Source organism: Aristolochia californica, unplaced genomic scaffold, assembly GCF_029961685.1.
Source record: "Aristolochia californica isolate CCGP_79_NKW_82.1479 unplaced genomic scaffold, dmAriCali1.0.hap1 SCAF_16, whole genome shotgun sequence".
NCBI classification, from domain to species: Eukaryota; Viridiplantae; Streptophyta; class Magnoliopsida; order Piperales; family Aristolochiaceae; genus Aristolochia; species Aristolochia californica.
The window spans coordinates 17,838,465-17,852,767 of NW_027181837.1; the positions used below are offsets into that span (position 1 = coordinate 17,838,465).

The 14,303-nt window shown below is 34.0% G+C and overlaps 1 protein-coding gene across 6 annotated transcripts; it reads right to left on the reverse strand.

Moving 5' to 3' along the window:
- Window positions 1-2,177: 2,177 nt before the first annotated feature.
- Window positions 2,178-14,303, reverse strand: LOC137953414 (uncharacterized). 6 transcript variants are annotated; one of them, XM_068800810.1, is made up of 12 exons: window positions 14,170-14,303; window positions 12,195-12,471; window positions 11,849-12,054; window positions 11,322-11,730; window positions 10,512-10,719; window positions 9,386-9,493; window positions 9,158-9,295; window positions 9,005-9,074; window positions 4,042-4,159; window positions 2,931-3,035; window positions 2,611-2,663; window positions 2,178-2,502 (listed from the first exon to the last, which is right to left on the reverse strand). In XM_068800810.1, exons 2-9 carry the CDS (start codon window positions 12,416-12,418, stop codon window positions 4,074-4,076), a joined length of 1,449 nt encoding a protein of 482 aa, XP_068656911.1. In that variant the 5' UTR covers window positions 12,419-12,471; window positions 14,170-14,303; the 3' UTR covers window positions 2,178-2,502; window positions 2,611-2,663; window positions 2,931-3,035; window positions 4,042-4,073. The 6 variants fall into 6 exon arrangements, with proteins under 6 accessions (XP_068656911.1, XP_068656910.1, XP_068656907.1 ...); XM_068800809.1 differs by having other exon boundaries at window positions 3,026-3,073; XM_068800806.1 differs by having other exon boundaries at window positions 3,026-3,108.

The following is a 14,303-nucleotide window of genomic DNA, read 5'->3' on the forward strand; positions in this document are numbered from 1 at the left end:
AGTTTTTGAAATTTTTATTTGTCGATACACATTCCATTGCCTTCTATTTATTGTAATAAAATAGAAAAATTTTATATTAATCAATTTTAAAATCATATTCTAACCATTCATATCGAATTAAGATATTTTCTATTATAAAAAATATTTTATAAAAATTAATTTAATTTTCAAAAATCTTATATGTGAGTGCATGTCTTATTACCTTTTATTTATTGTAATAAAATATATATTTTTATATTAATTAATTAAAAAATCTTCTTCAAATCTATTTAACACCTTTCATTTAAGATATATTTAAATTTAAATATTTTATTAAATTTTATTTTTATAAAAAATTATTTGTTGGTACAATTTTTATTACTTTCTATTTATTGTAAAAAAATTTAATTAGTTATTAAAAAATCATCTTCTAATCTGATTAACACCTTTTATTATCCATTAAAGATATTTTCTAATTGAAAAAATATTTTATGAAAAAAAAAAATAGTTTTTAAAACTCTTACGTGTTGATACACTTTTGATTACCTTCTATTTTATTTTAATAAAATATAAAATTTGAATATTAATCTGATTAACATATTTTATTATCAATATAAGAATTTAAAAAAAAATTAAAAATTATTTTTAAAAATCTTATTTGTCGGTACATATTTCATTACCTTCTAAATTATAAAATTTGTATGTTAATTAATTAAAAAAATCTTCTTCTAATTTATTTTACATATTCATTATAGATTTATGATATTTCAAATTTAAAAAATTATTTTAGGGTTTTATGTTTTAAAAATCTTATTTGACGATACATGTTTACTTTTTTTTATTTAAAAATAAATATATATTATATTAATTAATTACTTCTAACATATTTAACACCTCTCATTATCGATTTAAGATATTTTTAATTTAAAAATTATTTTTATCGTTTCATTTCCATCTATTTATTGTAATAAAATATAAATTTTGTATTAATGAGTTTAAAAATTATATTCTAATTTAATTAACATCTGTCATTATCAATTTAAGATATTTTAAATTTTATAAAAATATTTGGTTTCAAAAATATTTTATTGAATACACATTTTATTAAGTTATATTTATAATATATATATTAATTAAAAATCTTATTTTTATCTATTTACCTCCTTTCTTTATCGATTTAAGACATTTTATAATTTAAAAATAATTTATAAAAACTTTTTTAATTTTTAAAATCTTATTATTCAATACACGATTCTTTACCCTCTTTTTATTAAAACAAAATATAAAATTTATATATTAATGAATTAAATATCTTCTTTTAATCCATTTGACACCTTTTATAATCGATTTAAGACATTTTCTATTTTAAAAAATATTTTAAAAAAAATCTCTTTTGATGGTAGTGGATAGCTTGTGTTTTTGTTTTCACCTTTCATTATCAATTTAAGATATTTTCAATTTTAAACATTGTTTTTATTGAAAATTTATTTTTTCGTACAATTTTTATATTGTAAATTTTGTACATTAGTTATTGAGAAATCATCTTCTAATCTGATTAACACCTTTTATTATCCTTTAAAGATATTTAAAAATTAAAAAATTATTTTATTAAAAAATTATTTTAGTTTTTAAAAATCTTATGTGTTGGTACACGTTTGATTACCTTCTATTTATTGTAATAAAATATAAAAATTTTATATTAATCTGATTGACATATTTTATTATCAATTTCAGATATTTTTAAATTTTTAAAATATTTTTAAAAATCTTATTAGTCGTACATTTTTCATTACCTTCTAAATTATAAAATGTATGTTAATTAATTAAAAAAATCTTCTTCTAATCTATTTAAGACATTCATTATAGATTTAAGATATTTTTTAATTTAAAAAATTATTCATTACCTTCTATTTATTGAAACAAAATATAAAATTTATATATTAATGAATTAAAAATCTTCTTTTAATCTATTTAACACCTGTTATAATCAATTTAGGACATTTTCTAATTTAAAAATATATTCGTAAAAAATTATTTTTCACATTTGATGGTAGTGTACAATTTTTGCTTTTACATCTATTCTGTTTTTAGTTTACAAATGGAAAACTACAAGGTAACAGAGGCACCTCATTAGATGAGGAATGTCAGTTTTCTGGGTTGCTGAATTAGAACAAGCAATTTGGATAGAAAAACAGTGGTACAAAACGAAACATATTTTCAGTAAAAGCTAACAATGTTTCCGAGAGAAGAGCCAAAATGCTTCTCACTCACCGGAATTGTCAATTACATCGACGTTAGGCCTCACCATGAAGTAGCATAAATACAAATATCGCCATCATTCCCTGAGAAAGCTCAATAATGACTATCTCAGAAATATCAGCAGAAACCTCCAATTTCTAGTGTTCTGAAGGCCCTTTCAGAATGAATTGCTGGCAGCAAAAGTTTCTTCCCCACTTTGCTTGGCGCAATAAGAATGACGTAACCTCGGATGGGTCACGGAGCTAGAAGGAAGCTTTGGTATCCCTGTGGAGATTGAAATTCAGAAAGTAGCAAGTCTTAGTTTTAATTAGAACCAGAAACAAAAGCCAAAAGAAAAAATAATAATCTCAGACGTAAGGAGCTAATTCATACAGGTAATGGCAGTTGCTGCATTGACCCACTCATCGACCATTGTCTTCTATTTGCTGCAATTTGCAAAACGGCAAGAAATCAGAAAGATATAAGGAGCAGCTGAAAATCCTCTCCCCACTTGAGGGGAATGGATTATTCCCCATAATCATTTGCCAGATACGCAAAAATAGAATATGACAACAAGCTTAAGTGAACTCAAGAGTTTCGAAGGCTCAAAAAAAGCAAGATTTTGAAACCATGACGCATTCACTCAAAAATGAGTAAACAAAGTAAAGCACCAGAGACATGCTCTGAAAATAGAGATTTGAAAAGCAACCAACCTAATCTGAACTAACATTCTAATATACCAGCATGCTGCATCAACATAACTAAAGAACATCGAAGCCCAATCCAATAATCTGAATGACGAACTGACCTATCTCAACCTGATTTATGCAAGAAGGGGGACATAAACACCAGTTAACTGCAGATATGGGGGAAAATCAACAGCTGAAAAACCTGCAGATTTTATCTCAATAGAGTATACTGCAATTTAATCAATATAACACTAACAGATTAAAGAACCTTTCAAAATGGTAAATCCTCCTCAGATGCTCAAACTGAATTCTGCTTAACAGTATTCCAAAATAAAACAAAACAAAACAAAGTATGCAATTTCTAAGAGTAGTAAAACAAGAAAAATCTGGATAAACCTGCAGAATTGAGGTAATATAACATGACGAATTATTCAAGTTGTCATGTCAGATAGTAGCGAAGTGGTAGGCAGCATTCATCTCCAGTCTTTTAATCTATGGTTAACTAAGAATATCAAGAACTTGAAGAATTAATCCAAGTATAAGACCAATACAGGAACCCCATATTTTCTTTTTAGAATGGAAAACGAATATTAACCAAAGTATAAGAGCAGATATATACCCATACGCCTATGATACAGAAAAAAAAAAAAAAGAGTATCAAAGGCAACAAATATCTTGAGGGCCCACGACCCCAATATGGAGTAAGCAGATCTGAACCAACTGGATTTCATTCAAGGACGAAGTTCTATCCGTAGAAATGGTTAGTCAGTCTTCTCATGATTGATACGGCAGAATTACTGGTTTTTTAAAAGGAAATCTGGTCTTTCCAAGGCCAAGGGAACCTCTTCTCAGATTCCATCATTGCAAAATGCAACAAGAATTTCAGTTCAATGAAATCTAAATCAGCTAACAAGAGGCAAGCAATCTGAAATATGGCAAACCAAAATTTTCGCAATGGTTTGTGTAGTGGGAGGAAAAAATGACCTATTTCACAAAAAGGTAAACCTCCTTTTTAAATAGTAAAAAGCCAAAAATTTACAAATGGAAGTTCTCTGCTCTGGTGTGAATATTGTACACAACTTTGCATTCGAATCATAAGTAACTCTACCCTCTGAAATACTTTTTGCATATCTACCTTCAGTCAAGGGACTCTGGAATACAGCTGCTTTAAGTGTTGGATCGAACATTACTCTTTCCTGAAAATTTTCTTTTCAAAGCTAACTCCAACTTATGAAATACAGATAAGAACAGTCCTGCCCAAAAACAGTTGCACTTAAGTAAGTTCATAAGACTAATTGTAGTTCGATAAGGAAAGGAAGATCAATAACATCCCATTTTGCCTACTTTTTTAGGGGAAGAGTCAAAATATTTGGATACTCATAGTTGATTTAAAAAAACTATTTCAATGGTTCATGCAGCTAGAAGTTTTCATTGTACCAAACTCAAGAGAGGTGATGCTGGTATAGTACTGTACCTGAGGTCCATAAACTTAATATGTGACAAAAAAAATGAAGGTTTGGTTCATGTAAAACAAGAAACGATCATGTAGAACAACAATATGAGTTAACGCCCTATCTGGTCACAAATTTCAAATATATGGTCTGGATAGTTAATGAGTTTCTTTTCGCAACTGGAAGAAAATGCTTTGATGATGTCTGGACCCTTGACCTTTTACATTCATATTAGGGAAGCCATGATGCTCCTGCCAGCTAATGGCCACTGCAATATGAATAGTCTAGTGGTATTATCTTCAATCTGCGGGTCCGAGAGATAGCCTACTAACAAGTTAGACATTTGTTATCAGCAAGGGTAAAACCTGCAGGTCTCATTACAAAGAGATGTCCATGTCTGTTGAATTAGTTCAACAATCCCCAGTATTTCTACTTTATCATTTATGAGATCCATTTATGGTTTCTTCAAGCCTTTCATTCCAAGTCAATTTTTTTCCTTCACTATTTCTCATCTATCCCTCTAAAGACAAGAATCTAAAAGTGCACTAGAAGTCTCCATCAAACCTGCAAAGCATCTCAAACATCTATCTTTTGTTTTCCACCACCCTAAATTGTTCTCTGTTTGGTTCATCTATTTTGAAATTTCTAGTTCTGATCAAAATGGATTTCAACATAAATGAAGACAAGCATCCAACTTAAAACTTAAGCATAGCTAGCAAGGGGAATAAGTTCCTTTATCTACCCTCTTCATACATTTGAGTATTTATTTTTAGCAATGAAAGGCAACCACCATTTCAAAACAAACCTGACGATTAGAATAGAGATGCCCAACCCAAGTTCTTATAAAAGATGGTAGATCCCTTTACCACCTATATGGGACCGTGCTCTTAACACTCTTCCCCACTTATGGTTCATCTTTGTGGCTCCAAAGAGATGAACAATGTTTGGGAGGAGATACAAATGGTGGGGGGCCACTCAACCAGCTATCATACCTGAATAAAGGCATCAAACTCAAGGCTTAAGCTTAAGTGGAGATGCTCAACCCAAGATCTCATACATGATTATGTATCACTCAATTACCAATTTTCTTGACACTTGCCTGCACATGTGGCGCTCTTTGTTACTGATAACATGTTACAATTTTTTGGTAAATGTCCGCTATCAAAGAAGATCCATGAAACCTACTCCAATATCATGCAAACGGCATCTAACTCAAAATCTCAAGTTTTAGAGTAGAGGTACCCAACACAAGTTACTACAAAAGGTTGTGGATCACTTTACTATCCTTGGGGGACTATTTTTAATAATTATTTATCTCAGCCAATTTGAAACACTTCAAGTAAAAATAATATACTTTCTTACAGCCAGGTACACCTGGCAGAAAAAATAATCTTCTTTTTCTGAAAAAGTGATAAGCTTTGTGTTAATGAAAAGTTCATGGGAAAAAGGGAGTGAAGACAGCATCCCCACCATATTCTACAAGGGAAGAGAAGCCCAACAGCAAGATGCTGTCAGAGACCCCATCTTTAGCTATCTGATCAGTAACACTTTGCTAATCAACGAACATGCATCTATAAGGTTGTCCATGAAGTACAAAAGAGAAAATCGTCCATATAACTGAGCCACCTTGGTGGATCCAGTTTCTTTGACTTCCATGATGTCTCAATAGCTGAGTCTCCTTCAATTTCTACATAGAAAGAAAAATTTTGGGAGCAAGTCCCTTAAGTTAGGGCCCTCCTTTCAGAATCCACAGAGTCATACCCACCAGCTGACCCTGAGAAGTCAAGAAGGTCAGATCAAAACCAGCTGGGCCCAGGTTGCCAAGTGCAGTGCCACCAAAATTCAGCTTTAACCAACTACGGCTGAGGCACCTACAGAGTGATGGAGGGAGATATGAGATTTTTAAAGTCAATTATAATCTGCCAATGCCTACAAGATGAGCAACAGGAGCCATTTTCTTAAGCAAGTTTGCCTGAGGAGAAAAGAGTGTCGTATGGTTTCAATTATCCCCCCTAAGGAGCAGAAGTAATGAAATGTTCTCCAATTCAGATCTTTCCAAAAATGTCATAAGACAGCAGGCCTGGCTACTTTCCACATATTATGAAATCATCACTTAAGAAAGCTGAATAAAGCTGTAGGGAAGCAAATACTAGCACCAAACTTCCTAAAAATGCCCCCAATACTTGGAAGCTGAAAGGGCAGTGTAGTACATGATCAGCTGATTCTTCCACTGGTCCACAAGTTTATGTAGCTGTTTAACACTTGAAACCCTCTTCCAGTTAGTTGGCAGTCCAATTGCTTCCATTAGTAGCAGGCATTTGAGGTATTTATTTAGGGTACTAGGTTTGTAGAGATCATAAAAGAATGCAAGTGAAGATACACAAGGTGGTGAGACTCCATACAGAATTGTACTATTCCCACTTCAGATATAAATGAATTCGCCAGCTATTTTATAGCACAACTATTTCAGCATCATTCATAGCCCTTCTGAGGTTCAGATCCCAGCCAATTGTGTCCCTATGCAGGACTCTAGAAGTCTGGAGCGTAATGTCTAGGTCAAGGGCCACTCTATGTAGCCTCAGGAAAGCACCACAAATAGGTGAATCCCCAACCCAAGCAGCAGAACAATACCTTGCAAGTGCCCTGTCCTTAACATGAAAGCGAGCGTGCTGTTAACAATAGATCATTGCCTATGGATGGCCTTCCACAGGCTAGAAACTCTACTTAAAGAAGTTTGACGTGAAGCAGCAATTTTCTGAGAGCTTATTGTTGGCAGAACTTACCCTTCTGTGCTATGGTTGCTGCTCAGTAGGCAAATCTCCATATCCACCTGACTAAGAAGGTAGCAGTCATTGCTTTTAGGCCATTGATTCCTAAACTACCTTCTCTCTTTTTTAATAAATGTGTTCAATACAGCCCACAAATAGCTATAGCTAAATTTTTTGGGGCACCCAACCACAGGAAATGCCACTGCAAACCTGCAAATCTCCATATCCACCTGACTAAGAAGGTAGCAGTCATTGCTTTTAGGCCCTTGATTCCAAACTACCTTCTCTCTTGTTTAATAAATGTGTTCAATACAGCCCACAAATAGCTAAATTTTGTGGGGCACCCAACCACAGGAAATGCCAGTGCAAACTTCCAATCTCAAGATGACGCTTGCAGGATAAGGGATTAAAGATAAGTAATAGTTTGGGAGTCTAGCTGGAGACTATTCTTATTAGGATTGTCCTTCATATGAATAAAAGCAAACTCCCCTTCCATGCTGCTACCCACCTTTCATATCTGTCAATTACCAGATTCCAGAGTTGCCCAATCAGCCCTTCAATGAAAAAGAAGCATAAGAAATTTTAAAAAAATTTAAATTTTTTTTTATTATCCTTCATCAACATCCTTCAAAGTCATCCCTTTGTCCTTGATCAACATTCTTCACAAGTCTTCATTGTCACGTATCAATATTTTCAAAGTACTTCATTCTATGAGATCAATACAGTTTTTTTTTTTTTTTGATAAAGATGTATATTTATATTTTACGAAGGAAGAGGGAGCAGCTCCCTCACAACCAGAGATTGCAAGGACACTCCCTGCTTGGCTAGCACATCTACAGCCAAATTTGCAGATCTCGGAATGTGAGACCAAATACAAGACTAGAGTGAGGTAAAATCTAAAATCTCCCAAAAGATATCCCAATGGCGCCACAGTGGAGGGGAAGCACGTACACACCATCCAATGACCACCTTTGAGTCTCTTTCAATGTGAATGGGACCACTACAGTTGTCTCTGAAATGCGAAGCCCATTGAGTAGGCCATAGAGCTTAGTCATCGTAGAATCAGAAATGCCTAACGGACCAGCATAAGAGAAACATTGATTGCCAGATGGATCCGAAATAATTCCCCCAAAACCAGTAATCCCCGGATTGCCGAGAAAAGAGCCATCAAAATTCAGCTTCAGGTATCCAGCTTCCGGGGGGGTCCACTCCTACATTACTGGAGCCTTACTCCCAACATGCATCCTAGCCAAGATATTCCAATTTTCACGAATAGAGGTTCTTTTGAAGGAGGAAAAAGCCTTCTTAGTTATAAGCCAAGAGGATATTTGCCCCGACACCCTGTCCGCTACTCTTACCTCCGATTCACTTTTAGCAAATCAATACAATTCTATTCATCTTTTTAGATCAACTTCCTACTTGTCCATGAGGTAGGTGTACTCACCAATATCAACTGATTCTTGACTGCCTCTATGGCTTAAAAGTGGTTTAACCGTGTCAGATTTTCACTTATTGATGAATCTAACTTTGCTAATGTTAGCATAATAAGAATTTTCACTTTTTGCTTAGCTACTTTTTTCTTTTCATTCACATTATCGTATATTTTTAATATTAATTGACCAGAAGATATGTTATAGACTTTGACTCCTCGCAAATGTTTTCCTCTCCTCTATTTTCATCAAAAAGCAGCGATTAGGAAAGGATATAAAATCATGCAACATATTTGGTCAAGTTACCATTTCCATATTATTATGGGAGCATAATATGGAAATCATGCAACATATTATAAAAAATAAAATAAAATAATAGACATCATTTATTTGATAGTTAGAATGTTTAGGCACAAAAAATGTGCATAAAATTGGGAACAGGTACAAACCGGAAAGTGGACTTGGTTTATGCCGCAATGACCCTCTCACCAGAAGTGTGCCAGGAATTTGCTCAAAAACCTGAATTAAAAATTCTAATAATGAAGTGAATTCAAATGAAGCAAGTGTTGATTAACTATCAAGACAAGTAGAAGCAAGCTTACTGAAACACGAAAACATAGTTCATCTGATAGAGGAAGCCTTTTACACAACAGCTCATGTAAGGATTGAACCTCACTGACACCAGAGTTTTCAGAATCATCTTTTAGAAATACATCACAGCTTTCATTTGATGCAGTGATCTGAGAAGAAATATTTTTCAAATGAGACCAAAATAAAAGATGCCACCACCAGTACCTCCTGAAATAATATTTGAGTAGCGAGCATCTTACATCAACAGTAAATGCGAATACATTAGTCTTGCAAGAAGCACCAGCAGCAAGAAAAAGCAGTTCCGCAGATTTCAAGACCTCTACAGCACCCAATAGACGAGGAAGACCCTGAAAGATCATCTTATCACATTAAAGGCAATTGATCTCAACCAAAAGGTATCAAAACATAATAAAATCCTAGTCTTGTTTGAAGTTGTACTATAAATAGCTCTCACCAAACCACAAGAGTATGAAAAGATCAGGACAACTAATTTTTTATCCCAAAAGAGAATCCATTTCCAGAAAGAATGCATAAAGGCACATAAGCAACCCAAGGTCAATGAAGGTTTCCAAATGTGGTTTCAAGATGGTCCGGAAGTTAATAGTCAGGACATCTTCTATATTTACCAACAGCCTTCAAATAAGGCTGGCATGAAATGGATATTACATTATGGTAAAATATAAAACTCCACCAGTGAGACTAAAATTATTATTTTTATCACTGAGACTTTGGAAGCTGATTCTTCAATTGGTATCTTCGTGTTCTCTAAATATGCATCATAAGGAAAACCAAGCAACTATTGACTCCAGGAATGAATGCTTTCTAAATTATCAACCAATTGTTTTCCACACAAGGCCTTCAACTCATAATTTGTCTAGTAAGAGCCATGAAGATACCAATTGATCACAATATGCCAAAAAAAAATTGTATCTTGAAGGTTGGCTCAACCAGAAACAGAAAGAATTATATAGTGTAGAAAAATATGGTTTAATCTTGGCATATCTGCAATGATATGCTCTAGCCCACTTCTAAATGGTGACAGAAAGAGCCACACTTGCATGCCTCATTTCAGTTCAAATTCCCTCTCTTTTAATGCATAGAGGTTACAACACTCAAACACCCTTAAGAACAAGCACAAAATGAAGGTATGTCTGCTTTGAAGTGATCTAATTAGTTAACAAAGTAATTGTGCCTTTTCTTTCGTTTATTGGATAAAACAGACACCAAGATATCCCTCAACTGTTAAAAACCTATGAAAATTTAGAACTGAACCACAGATATGCATTAAAAAACTTAATGCAGCCATTACACTGAATGCTCACAAGGCAATGAGATAGAAACCAACAAACTGCTTTTTATCCAAACCTCAAGCATGAAGGACTGATGATTCTTTTCAGGCATATGAGCCGCCATTATCTTCATGTTTGGCACTGCAAAAGACCAGGCTAGCCCCCATCTAGATGTTTGACCCTGTACAAATTCAGTAGTCTTCACAATTGAGACCCCAACCTCACGAAGCTTTGACACTAGAAATTTTAAGTTGGCTTTTCGCCCAACCATTGAAGTGTACCACCTACATCAAATTCATTAAATACAAAAGTTGATATAAACTCACTTGATAAAATAAAACTGATACCACATATATCAATATGTTTCTATTATGCAATTTATGGTACTTTTCACTTAATACTAAAGAATCCTAATATACTAAGGAGAGCGCACAAGCAGAAGGGAACTTCCAACCATCACATGACAGCAAGATAAACTTTCCTTGGCAAGTAAATCAGATACACTGCTAACAGATCTTAGCATGTGCCTGAAGGATTTATTAAGGGATGAGCAAACATATAGTATTTCATCAAGCTGTGCCGCATCCTCCAAGGTGGGGGAGGCTTTTTTTCTGAAGCTATCCTACAACTAAGGCTAAACAACAGTAGTCATTGCTGCTTTCCAAACAGACTTTCCTGTTTTCAGGAAAGGCCATAGCCATGTTGATTGATGACGCTTGATATAGTGGCTGGGAAACAGGTTTTGATTGTAAGCTTGCTACAGCCCGATGCCTCCCAAAACAAAAAAAGCTAAATTAGTAGTGCAACATTAGTTTTTTGAAAAGTCAGTGCAACATGATTAAATTATAAAAAAAAGACCAATTATTATAGAAGTGGCAATTTTTACCGGAAGGATTGCTTCAGCTCAACACTATCTTCAATAATTTTAGTAATAAAAACCTGTTCTCCCCCAGGACAAACCATCTCCTCATGAGTTCCTCCAAACGAAGTTTCTGGATTCAACCCTGCTTCTTCAATTGTCTTGAAAAATGGAGGGTTGCACATACAAAAATCAAAATTTTCAGAGTCCCTGACAACACCAAGGAGTACAGGTAGGCCAGCATGGGTCTTCTTATCAACTCTACTTTGATCAGTATTTTGACCAAAGAAAGTTTCTTCAGAATATTTAACAGTAATATCAGCACTGTCTTCTACTTCACTGTCATCTCCAACTCTCCTTATTTCGATGAGATCCAAAAGATGAGGATTACTATCAACATTTTTCCTCGCCCATTCTATGGCTATATCAGTCACATCTACAACAAACAAATAAAAAAATTACATTGTGCCAAAAAAAAAATTAAAAAATTAAAAAAAAAAAATTGCAATAGTAAGAATGGCAAATAATGATCTAAATAGAACAGAACAGGTTACCTGAGCCAACAAAGCTCCAACCAAGAAGAGATGCACCAAGAAGAGGGTAAATGCAATTCGCTCCAGTCCCAATGTCAAAACCTCTCACTTTATCACCACAACCATCGAACCTTGATATGATATCTGAGGAGAGCAAATCTTCAATCCAATGGATGTAATTTGACCGGTTGGGAACTGCTGGACAAAGCTGCCCATCAGGGATCCACCTGCCCAGATAATAATAATAAAAATATAGTAGTACCAAGTCAACAAATCTCAATCCAATCATTCTTTCCACAAATGTTTCACTCTTTCCAACTTCAAGTCAAAAAACAGAGAAATAAAAGGAAAAGACAAGAAATAATACCACTTAACATTGTGATCATGATCAAGAAGAACACGAGTGAGCTCCCTGGTAGCATTGTAATCAGTCCAGTCTATTCTTGGCCATCCTCCACGTGAGTAATAGACAAAGGGCTCAAAAGAAGGGTACAGTGAAGCTAATAGACGGAAATCGGGAGCATTTTCAGAATATCTGTTGCGAGGGTGGATAGTTGGGCGCTGAAGCGTCTTCCTCTTCTTGCTAGGCATGGCAAAGGCAAGCCAGAAAAATATACGCTAGCTCTTCAAAAATTATATTTATCCTGTATCAAGCATTATCCGTACTATGTATCAAGTAAGCCCCATATGACTGGATCACACAAATCCAATTACTAGACTAAAATTAGAGTATACATCAGTATAAAACTTACTGAGAAAAAAGAAAAGGAAAAACTCAGCTTTATTGTACTTCAAAAAATTTCTTTCATGTAAATTCTTCCATTTTTAACCATTTTTAAAGATGTCAAATTTATAACTCAGGAAATAGAATACAGCCACACCCTCTAATTTGCTTATCATGATAGATGAACAGTCTCCAATTTAACATTACTAGCCTCCTCTCAGTCAGAGGTCAAATCACTTTCAATAAGACCTAATGGATAAGGGATTCACATAAATAACTGTAACTCATGCAATTCAAATTTATAACATCAACTAACCTGCCATTACAAGCATCTGACCTCAAATTTAATACCATTAGCTTAAACAATTCAGAACTCTAATCCATCTAAAGAAATAGCTGCAACAAAGCTCAATAAGGAAAGAACCCACGAGACAATCCATAACTCCCGCAATAGAAAGCAGCATCAAATTAATATAGTTTTCCATCATGAACAACAGAACTCAACTTAAATATCATCAGCTTCATGAAATCATAATTCAATTCCTCTAAATAAATAGCCTACAACAAAGCTCAATAGGGAAGGAATCCACAATAATCTATAACTCATGCAATCGGATTCAACAACGTCAACTAATATAATTTATCCTTATAAACAAAGTCCCAAACTTTAAGATCGCCCGCTTCTCCAAATTAGAATTTAATTCCTCTAAATAAATAACCTGTAACAAAGCTCAATAGGGAAGGAGTCCTCAACTAGCCATAACTCATGCAATGGGGTTCAGCAGCGTCAACTAATATAATTCATTATTATAAACAAAGTTTCAAACTTTAAGATTACCAGCTTCACAAATCAGAATTCGATTCCTCTAAATAAATAACCTGCAACAAAGGTCAATAGAGAAGGGATCCACAACAAGTTATAACTCATGCAATGGGATTCATCAGCATTAGCTATTATAATATATCATTATAAACAAAAGACAATCAAATTTTACCTTTCTAATCACTAACTAACCCAAAATTTTAAAACCCCTTCTTAACGGGGATCTAACAAAAATTTATGCAATAGATTAGTACTGAGCATGCCATTTACAGCTTCTTACATACACCTAAAATCCATCGGTCACATTAGAGAAAAGACCAAAATTTTCAGCTCCTCTAATCTCTAGTTAATTAAAGGATTTAAACGCTTCCATAACGAGTATTTAACGAGAAGGTTCTTATAAAATGTAACATATTTTTCAAAAAAAAAAAAAGGTAATGCAACAAGCAAATTGAAATTTCTAACCTACCCTCAAAATCAGTGGGTATTCTAACTGAAAGACTTCAAATTTCAATTTTTTCTAGCCTCTAACTACCCCAGAAATTTAGAAGCCCTGATACAAAAACTTAGCCGAGGATAAATATTTTGTAAAAGAGGGACCTCGACCATCAAACCTAACAACCCAAACTCGTAACTTTATACTGTATGAGCAGGAAATATATCAGATTCAACATCAACAAACCCACCTAAATTAGAATGAGAGAGACAAGTTTTCTTTCTAGAGAACTGAAAGAGGAGGGCCCAAAAGGGCAGAAATTAAGAGAGAAGAGAGGGGAGACACATGAATGAACTTACCTCCCTTCTCTTCTTATTCTTCTCCTCAAATTTTCCGTTCCCAATCATTCTTCTTCTCCTCTTCCCTAGGTCGAGCGCTCTCTCTTCTTTCGTCTCCTCTCCTTTTTTGTCTTCTTTCCGTGTCGTCTCTCGGG

Excerpts from the sequence above, each read along its gene's own strand:
- LOC137953414 (XM_068800811.1), bottom strand. The coding sequence starts at position 12,418 with ATGCCTAGCAAGAAGAGGAAGACGCTTCAGCGCCCAACTATCCACCCT. Across the intron at positions 12,055-12,194 it reads CATGATCACAATGTTAAGTG|GTGGATCCCTGATGGGCAGC; the intron begins GTATTATTTCTT and ends TTATCTGGGCAG. Across the intron at positions 9,494-10,511 it reads ATCAGTCCTTCATGCTTGAG|GGTCTTCCTCGTCTATTGGG; the intron begins GTTTGGATAAAA and ends ATGATCTTTCAG.